The following is a 10993-nucleotide window of genomic DNA, read 5'->3' on the forward strand; positions in this document are numbered from 1 at the left end:
AAGAAATCGTTCATTTTTAACGATATTCGAAATAAATATTAAAGTGTTTATTTAAATAACGTAATTTAGACACATACAATAATAAGGAATATTAACTGTTGGAATTAGATATGAATAAACTTGCGATATGTATTTTAAAACGTGTTTATTAATATTGAAAATATATATTTAACAATACGATAAAATATAATATTAACTTGGTCATAAAACGAATTGTTATTATATATATATTAACAAATAACGAGAAGATGATTTATAGAAGTAAATGAACAAAACACTCAAAAGTATAAGTTATATCTCGAGTGGTATAGTTTATGGACAATTTAAGACTATATTTTGACAAAGGTACGAGTCGCGAAACGTAATGTACAAGTTTTCTCAGCGTACGAAAGGACGTTCGAAAAACCGGAACCGGGACATAAGTCGAGTGATGATGTACGACTTATCGGAACAAAAAGTACAAGTCAACTATGCATGTGAATTTAATATAATATATAATTAATTATATAAATTAAATATATTATATATATAATTAAATAATATGTCGACAAGCAAGAAAACAAACGAAAGTGAGCTGTCCAGACAGGCCATGCGATCGCATGGTATTTGCACTGAAAGCCCATGCGATTGCATGGGCATCAGATTCAGCAAACATGTATAAAAGCTCGATCGTTTCTGTTTTTTTGATGCATTCCATCCATCTCTCTCTCACACTCTTATATTTATATTTATTATTATTATTATTATTATTATTATTATTATTATTATTATTATTATTATTATTATTATTATTATTATTAAGATTAATATTATTATTAATCTTATTATTATTATTATTATCAGTAGTATAATAATTATTAGTATTATACATAAAATACTACGACGAGGTTATGTCTAAACGATTTCAAAAATGGTTTACGAGCAAGCTAGAGCTAAGGAAATTGTGGGTTATTTCCAAGGAGGTTATGGGTAATGTTCGGGGGTATATATATGAATCAAACCTAGTGTTTATCATCTCCGTTGCGTCTACGTACTTTTCTACAATATTGATACGTAAGCACTTATATTTTTATCTTTTATATATTAATTGTGTATCCATGTCTAGTGCTCGAGTATATATATTTATACATGCTTGTATGCTAAATTTTATCGCTAAATAGTTTTAATGAATCATGAATTAAATACATATATTACTGGTAAAAGGTATATGATATACATGTTTTTGGAAAGCTAGCGAAAAATCAATAACTTTTCATTTAGATATCGAATAGTTTCGAAGAACGAATCAAAAGATATGGTCAACTGAATTATAATTGACGATAATTGGAACTGCTTTTGAATCTGCAATTAATATTTAAACAACTTGTTTGTAAGGTTGATAAACTGGATTTTTGAATATTACCAGCCGAGTAAATGAATCCTTATATAAAACACGTCTCGTTTGGTTAAGCAACTGTCAAAATTGACTTTTTGAAACGACTTTGGATAACTTTTGTATGTCGATCTCGAGCATTAGGATTGTGATACACTATGACCTGACCTAGCTTGATAGACATTTATTGACCAACATATGTTCTCTAGGTTGAAATCTACGATTATTTGATTTCCGAGTTTCGGTCACATTACGATGAACAACTTTATGTGCTGCTAAGGTGAGTTTCATAAGATCCCTTTTACTCTCTACATTTTTGGGCTGAGAATACATGCAAATGCTTTATTAACCGATATACAAATATTTATATGTGTGAGTTTCATTTGCTCCCTTTTTAATTGCTTTTGCAATATATATTTTTGGGCTGAGAATACATGCACTTTATTTTAAACACAATGGATAGAAGTACATACTAAATTCTACACTGAGTTTGAACCGAAAATCCCTTAGCTTTGGTAACTAGTAACTGCCAGTTATAAGAACTGGTGGGCGCGAGTAGTAGTATATGGATCCATAGGGCTTGATATCCCCGTCCGAGCTAGAGCACTAGCCTTTTAACGGACGTATGCTATTTGAGAAGCATACACGTTGGTTTGCGTGTATTATTAAGATGATTATACAAAGGGTACAAATTATATATACGTTAAGTTTAGTTACCAGGGTGCTCAATTTTGTAGAATATTTTGATAAACGTTTCTGGATGAAACAACTGAAATCTTGTGATCCACTTTTATATACAGATTATGTGAAACACTAAAACTATGAACTCACCAACCTTTGTGTTGACACTTGTTAGCATGTTTATTCTCAGGTTCCCCAGAAGTCTTCCGCTGTTTGCTTATATGTGATACAAGCTATGTGCATGGAGTCTTACATGCTTTATTCAAGAAAACGTTGCATTCACAAAACCATCATCATGTATCCATTTTGACTGTATTGTCAACGGAAGTATTATTGTAAACTATTATTTACGGTGATTGTCTATATGTAGAAATCATCAGATGTCGAAAACCTTAGAATTAAATATTCATTTATGGTATGCCTTTTCAAAAGAATGCAATGTTTACAAAACGTATCATATAGAGGTCAAATACCTCGCAATGAAATCAATGAATGACGTGTTTGTCCATATGAATTTGGAGCGATCGTCACAGGTGCTAAGGGATAGGATCTTTGACTTTGGTCCGAGGCCTTTTAAAGTGTTCGACGAATGGTTCAATTGTTTGGAGGTTGGGGATATAATTAAAGAGGCTTGGGATCAACCAATTCGAGGATTTAAAAAGGATTGTACATTTAGAGATAAATTAAAGAATGTGAAGATGGCACTTAGAACGTGGAGTAAAAAGAAATTTGGGGGCCTTGATAGTGAAATTGATGAGCTTAAAAAAGAAGCCATGAGCTGGGAATTGAAAGCGGAATGTCAAGATATTAGTGACTCGGATAGAGCTAAATGGTTGGATTGTAGGTGAAAATGGGTCGAAAGAGAAAAAGTCAAAACAAGCATGTTGAAGCAAAAGGCGAGAATAAAATGGATCCTAGATGGTGATGAAAACTCGAAATTCTTTCATGCTTCGATTCGTAGAAAATACAATAAATGTAATTTTCGTGGGATTAGTGTTGATGGAGTTTGGATCGATGAGCCACAAGCTGTTAAGGAGATTGTTTTCAACCATTTTATGAATTTGTTTACTAAATTGAAGCTGACCAGGCCCAGGCTAATCAGTGGGGCCGCCTTCTGTTGGGCCCAACAACCTCGATTAGCAATCTGTTAGGCTTAATCCATGCGAACAGCAGGCTACAAGGATAAATTCGAATTGCTTTCTCCTTTCTGATTCTGAATTCGCTGACCTTGAAGCTCGATTCATGGTGGAGGAAATTTGGACTGCAGTCAATGATTGTGCGAGTAATAAAGCCCCCGGACCTGATGGTTTTAATATGCGTTTTTTTAAGAAGTTTTGGGCGATAATTAAAGAAGACCTTGTAGAAGCGGTTAACAATTTTTGGTCAACAGGGGCAATTTCGGATGGATGCAATTCTTCATTTATTACTCTTATTCCTAAAAACTCTGACCCGGTGAGTTTAAGTGAGTATAGGCCCACTAGTTTGATTGGAAGCTTTTTACAAAATAATTGCCAAACTGCTTTCTCTTAGGATTAGAAAGGTGGTTCCGAACTTGTTGGTTTTGAGCAAAGTGCATTCATTAGGGGTAGAAATATCATGGATGGTGTGCTTATTGCAAACGAATCACTCGAGTTTCTTATCGCAAGAGGAGTATGATTTTTAAGGTAGATTTTGAGAAAGCTTTCGATAGCCTTAGTTGGGAATTTCTGGATGATATGATGAGGTTTATGGGTTTCAGGTCTAAATGGAGGGGGTGGATTGCGTCTTGTTTAAAAACGGCATCTATTTCGGTTCTAGTAAACGGCTCTCCTACTAGGGAATTTAAGCTTGGTAGAGGTATTCGGCAAGGGGATCCACTTTCGCCTTTTCTTTTCATAATTGTGGCGGAGGGTCTAAATTGGTTAACATAATCGGCGGTCTCAAACAATCTTTATTGTGGGGTGAAAATTGGTAAAGATAAAATCCCGATCTCTCATTACAGTATGCGGATGATACAATGTTTTTTGGGTAATGGAGTTTGGATAATATTGAGAATCTCATGAAGTTACTAAAATGCTTTGAGCTAAGTTTCGGTTTGAAAGTCAATTACAACAAAAGCAATATCTTTGGTGTGGGGGTGGATAAAAAAGATGTAGAGTACATGGCTAATCTTTTTGGGTGTAAAGTCGGTAACTTCCCTTTTGTTTATCTTGGTCTTCCTATTGGTGCGAAAATGAATAAAATGTCAAGTTGGAAGCCCGTTATTGATAAATTCGAGAAAAGGCTTTCGGATTGGAAAGCACGTTCAATGTCTTTTGGTGGACGTTTAACACTTGTGAGCTCGGTCCTAAATAGTTTACCATTGTACTACTTTTCGCTCTTCCGTGCTCCGCCTTGCGTACTTAAAAAACTAGAGAGTGTGAGAAGAATTTTTTTTTTGGGAGGGGCGGGTGACGAGTCAAAATCTCGTGGGTTAAATGGGATGACACCATTCGTCCTTGGGCGGATGAGGGTCTTAACTTGGCTTCACTTAAATGCAAAAACCTTGCATTAATCGGCAAGTGGTAGTGGATGTTTTTAACCGAACCCACTTCCTTGTGGGTTAATGTAATCAAAAGCATTTATGGGGTTTCGGGGTCTTTCCTTTCGGGTTGGGGTAACTCTTCATCTTTTTCTAACACTACTTGGAGTAATATTATCAAAGCAGGTTGTGTGATCGATAGCCTTAGTGTGCAATTCACGAAGTCATTTTCTAAGGCAATCGGTAATGGTAAAAGTACTTCTTTTTGGAGCGATGTGTGGATAGGTGACAAACTGTTAAAGGAGGTATTCAAAAGATTGGTGCGGCTTGATTCTACTCCAAATGCGAAGGTGGCCGATCGAGTGCGATGGAATGGTAATACCTTGATCTGGTTTGGCAATGGTCTCGGGTAATCTCAGACAGAACTCTCGGGGAGCTTACGGACCTCGAACAAATGTTATCGTCTACAACAATATCGTTTAGCGATAAGGATGATAGTTGGGTATGGAAACTGTGCGGATCCGGTATTTTTTCTACCAAAGCGTTAACAAAGTTACTTATGGTTTCATGTTTTCCTCTAAATCCGTTGAACTTGGTTACTTTGAGAAATAAATTGGTTCATATTAAAGTTGGTGTTTTTATATGGAGGGCAAGAAGGAATAGAATCCCCGTTTTGTTTGAACTTGATAAACGGGGCATTGATTTGCATTCCGTTCTTTGCCCGCTATGTGACAAGACTATTGAGTCAGTTGATCATGCACTTTTTTCGTGCCCAAAGGTGCGTAAAATTTGGGAGAAAATATTTAAATGGTGGGGGATTAATGTGGCTTCCTATGGTCTTATATCCTTGGAAGGACTTTATCGAGGCGAAACAACTTTTCAATGCTCGGTTTTTGGTGCGAAAGTTTGGCAAGCTATGGTGTGGACTTCCTTTTATCTCATTTGGAAAATCCGGAATCAAAAAGTTTTCAACAAATCATGTTGGTCTTCTCCGGTTGCCCTAAACGAAATACAAGTGAAGAGCTTTGAATGGATTGCGAAAAGGTGTAAAACAAAGAATATTGAGTGGCTCGATTGGTTACAAAATCCGTCTAGTCTTGTTGTCTAATCCTTAATTATTTTGAGTTTGTATAGATGTGATAACTAGATGCTATTAGTAAGATTCTAGCTCGGTATCTTATTTAGTCTTGTTGTCTAATCCTTAATTATTTTGAGTTTGTATAGATGTGATAACTAGATGTTATTAGTAAGATTCTAGCTCGGTATCTTATTGCTAGTTTCTTGTGAGAACCTTTGTAATTTTTTGAGATTTGTCTAATAAATTGCCGTTCAAAAAAAAAAAAAAAAAAACCTTACCCATTGACCCGTTTGTACTTGTATGGTATCCAAATCATCATTATACAAAATCCGGAATGCTTGTTGCTGTCTTAGTTTTATTTGACATGTCATTTTTATGCAGTTTGGCGAAGTATAATAGGGACAGGGAGGGGCTCTTGCCCCTCTAAAGCTTCGGGTAAATAATGAGATTGTAGCCCTTTGAGTTACGAATGTCTGGGCGTTTGAATCAATTAAAACGGTGTCCGTATAATGGAGATATTGCCAAAATGGTGAAGGCTCGTATAATCCGTAAGTTATCACTATTTTGGTCATATTTCTTTCATACGGACTTGATTTTAGTTTTATTCAAAATTCCAAATGCTCGCAACTCAAGTGACTACAATTCACTTTTATCGTTCTTGATATTCGTAGCCTTACGTCCAGAATTGTTATACTTTTATATTATATAGTTTTATTGTTATTAATCTCAATACTTATACAAACATTTGGAACATGTTATGTTTGCTCCTTCAACAAATCTGTTCAAGCTTCGCCACTGCATAAACTTGATATATGATCTTATCTTTGTTTGTAAACTAGGTATGTAGAATGTAGTTAATAATTACTTAAAGCTGATAAGATTGAGGTTTCAAGTAATTAATAATTCATATGAATGTTTTGCGAAGCCCCTACTAATCATTGTAAGAAATTTAAGTTGATATGCATTTGCTCCTTTTTATGGGTTTGGATGTCAATAAGATTTTGGTGATGTTTGGTGTGGAATTAGTAGAGGCTGTTTTTTCAGATTGACCTAAGGAATAAGAGTAAGGTTTCGTAAGTTTTGTACATTAGTTTATTGCTGGATGATCGAAATCAAGGATAACAAGCTCGAGTGCAAAATTGAGGGGGAAAAGGGTTAATCTAATTGTTTAATCTCCGGCAATCGTGCAAACCCGATCGGAATATGGATTCGCGAGGGTGTTAAACAATCTAAAGATTAATCTACTTGAAGAATTGAGTAAATTTCTTTTTAACGGCAAATTTTCGCATCGAATACTCTCATTTGCGACCCACACACGTTTAGGTAGGAAACTCCAAGGATTGACCCGAGTTGTTTGGCAACTAATCGCGGGTTCGGGTTGCTTGGCAACTAATCGCTGAAAAATCCTGGAGAAAACCTCCCCTCTATCGGAATTGAACCCGGGTTGCTTGACAACTAATCACGGGTCTTCGAATAATTGAGTAATTAATATCTTAAACGATGAATTTTTGCAGCGTTTAAGTTTAGAGTCCGTGAAGATTGTGAAAGGAATGACCCAAGTTGTTTATTTTATAGGCAGAATAGTTTGTTACATCGGTGTGGCTGACGTGACACACATACAACTCATGTACGTAACAAACGTTTCGAATAAAGGGGCTTACGCGGCACACACGCTCCCCATGTGTGCGCTTGCCAAATATTTCGTGGCTTGTGTAACAGGCTACCTGATAGTGTGCTGAATGCCCAAGATAAAGTGCTTATGTAAAATAATGCCTTATAATTCTCAAGGATATCCGGCTAAGAGTGGAACAATCCGGATGTCGAGACACAGATTTTTAAGGCAGACCTAACACCAATTACATCTTCCGGATAGGAAATCTCTTATCTATTTGGTAAACGGATGACGGATAATCAAACTTAAATTCTTGACCATTTGAATACGATCCATGTAACAACCCAACCCATTTCCTCAAACTGAATATGCGAAAAAATATATATATATATATATATATATATATATATATATATATATATATATATATATATATATATATATATATATATATATATATATATATATATATATATATATATATATATATATATATATATATATATATATATATATATATATATATATATATATATATATATATATTTTAAAACAGTATAGTGCGCGGCGCGCACAAGCCCCAACAGCTTCTGTCCGGAATTGCAATTTTTCAACTAAAGATCTCCCACTTCCCGACATATTTAGACGAAACGCTTTTCACCACATGTTCATATATGTAAAACTAACACGAATCAATCATAAAACAAGTTTTACAAAATGGGGCCCACATCGGCCGTTTTACGAGTTTCGTACAAATCATGAGTTTCGACCACATTAGTTTAATTTCCAAACGACACTATGAGCATGGTGTTTGGGGGTTAAACTACCCAAATCTCGATCAAACTCCAAAAGCTATCACATCCCAAAAGCGTCCCCTAAACAACAAGCGGAATCTCTAATCCAATCGAATGCCCTTACCCTTGTCAACGCCGGAGCCTATAAAAAGATAAACAACGAGAGGGTAAGCAAGACTTAGTGAATGCAATAATTATACATATACATATATAATATACCTACTTGCATACACTTACACACACGGTACTAATCTTTAGCAATCACAATTAGCATACAGACTCCAAGTATAAGCTAATAACCTCCAAATACCGCAACTAGCATAATCAATAGCATATTCACCAAAATAATATATTATGCTATACAACAACTCATACACAAGCTATATGGTTAACCATACACACGTCATGGTGCTACCGGCTCCGTGGTTCACACCATACGTAATGCTATGACGCTACCGACTCCGTGGTTCACGTCACTACGCATTCGAGTCATACTCTTTTATAGTGCTATCGGCTCCGTGGTTCACACTTCGGTGCTACCAGCTCCGTGGTTCACATCTAATTTTTATAGTACTACCGGCTCCGTGGTTCACACTTTGATGCTACCGGCTCCGTGGTTCACATCACAACACATGCACCATGATGCTATCGGCTCCGTGGTTTACATCACAGTACACTCGCACACACTATGGCACTCCCGGCTCCGTGGGTCATACCATAACATACAAATAAATACACCATATACATACATGTATAATTACTCCACTCACCTTAACAATTTGGTGACGATTTTATAACTCCGCAAGCTTCAAAACAAAGTACCTAATATAATAAGTACTCCATTAACACACAAACTAGTTGGACAAAATGCCAATAATTTACACATGTGCATTCAATGACTTAATTGCATTAAATGCCCCATTTACCAAAACCGTCATTTAAGGTCAAGACCCATCATCAATCACTAAAAGCTAGTGATTGAGGTCTAACAACACCGATTTACACAAACTTAGGACATTTCACACTCATCTTGCCCAACTAGGTCAACAATTACCCATTTAATCACTTTAATGTCAACACACCCATTTCGAGTCTTCCACAAACCCACATAACACCCATTTACTAAACATCTAGGTGTGCTAGTAATTAACTTACCAATTTATGTTCATACACCCCAATTAACACTTTAAAACCTTAGGTTAGTTACTATTGAGTCTTCATGACTCAATCTTACCCAAGAACACCCAAAATCGCCAAATATGGGTTTTATGTTCACCATTTACCCAAACCCTAACTATAATATAAATTTAAGTAAGGAAATAAAGATTAGAGCATACCACTACAATCAAAACGTAGCTAAAATCTAGATGAACAAGTTTAATACTTGAGCTTTAACCCGGATCAAGCTCCTTCCTCTTTGATTCAAGCTTTCTCTCTCAAGAACACTCTTCTCTCTCTAGAATTTGATTTGGGGTTGAAGATAAGGTTGGTGATGAAGTTAAGTGTGTTTCACCCACCACCCAACTGGCCATCTAATGCCTTAACTCATTTTCATGTGAAAAGACGACAATACCCCTCATTTAGCTTTTAATCAAAAAGCTGGGATTCGCCAACAGTAGAAGTGCGCGGCGCGTACCCCTATATCTGTGCAGTGCGCATGAACGCCTGGGCAGGCACTGACCCCTGTTTAACTGCACAATGTTACCCACACTCTATGTACCATATTTACCCTATTTACATCACAGTACAATAATTATTCGGGTCTTACAACTCTCCCCCACTTGACTCGGAGCGCGTCCTGGTGATCCAAGCCGCATGACAAGCGGGAAGATACACCAACACAAACTCTTCGGACTCCCATGTGAACTCGGAACCTTTACTTCGACGCCATTGAACTTTATATGTTCTCAACTCCTTATTCCTCAACCTTTTCACCTTTTCATCGAGTATAGCAACCGGCTCCTCAACATATTCTAGCTTGTTGTTCAACTCGATTTCGTCTAATGGTATCCAAGAAGAATCATCCGCGAGACACTTTCGGAGATGGAAAACATGAAATGTATTATGGATCCCCGCAAGTTCTTCCGGTAATTTCAAACGATACGCGACTTCACCAACACGAGCTAAAATTTTAAATGGCCCAATAAACCGAGGAGCTAACTTTTCCCGTTTTCGAAACCGAATAACACCTTTCCATGGTGAAACTTTAAGCATCACCATGTCACCCTCTTGAAACTCAATCGGTCGTCTTCGTTTGTCGGCATACGCCTTTTTTCTATCTTGAGACTTTTTCAAATGAGCCCAAATCATATCAATCTTGCTATTCGTCTCTAAAACCAAATCGATACTCCCGATTTCTCTTTGACCCACTTCACCCCAATAAATCGGGGTTCGACACCTACGCCCGTAAAGCATCTCGTAAGGTGGCATCCCAATACTAGTATGATAACTATTATTGTACGAGAATTCCACCAAAGGTAAGTGCTCATCCCAACTATCACCGAAATCAATAATACACGCCCGTAACATATCCTCCAAAGTTTGATTCGTACGTTCGGTTTGCCTGTCCGTTTGAGGATGATACGCCGTGCTCAATTTCAATTATGTACCCATATCTTCGTGAAACTTTTCCCAAAATCGAGATGTAAAACGGGTATCTCGATCCGAAATAATAGATATAGGAACCCCGTGTCTCGATATCACCTCCTTGATAAATAACTTAGACAAAGCCTCCCACGATATCGCTTCCCGAATGGGAAGAAACAAGGCACTATTCGTCAATCGATCAACTATTACCCAAATCGAGTCAAATTGGGTTCTCGCCGTCCTTGGTAACTTTGTGATGAAATCCATGGTAATGTTCTCCCATTTCCATTTCGGGATTTCTAAAGGTTTTAACGTACCATACGGCTTTTGGTGTTCGGCTTTAACTTGCAAACACATGATGCATTGTTCG

General features: G+C 36.7%; 1 protein-coding gene across 1 annotated transcript; it reads left to right on the forward strand.

Annotated features, from left to right (window-relative positions):
• Positions 1-5007: 5007 nt before the first annotated feature.
• LOC139895764 (uncharacterized) lies at positions 5008-5661 on the forward strand. The gene has a single exon (XM_071878303.1). It carries the CDS (start codon positions 5008-5010, stop codon positions 5659-5661), a length of 654 nt encoding a protein of 217 aa, XP_071734404.1.
• The last annotated feature ends 5332 nt before the right edge of the window (positions 5662-10993 follow it).

The sequence above is a fragment of the Rutidosis leptorrhynchoides genome, chromosome 1, assembly GCF_046630445.1.
Source record: "Rutidosis leptorrhynchoides isolate AG116_Rl617_1_P2 chromosome 1, CSIRO_AGI_Rlap_v1, whole genome shotgun sequence".
NCBI classification, from domain to species: domain Eukaryota; kingdom Viridiplantae; phylum Streptophyta; class Magnoliopsida; order Asterales; family Asteraceae; genus Rutidosis; species Rutidosis leptorrhynchoides.

Coding starts and splice junctions, on each gene's coding strand:
- LOC139895764 (XM_071878303.1), top strand. CDS start 5,008: ATGTTATCGTCTACAACAATATCGTTTAGCGATAAGGATGATAGTTGG.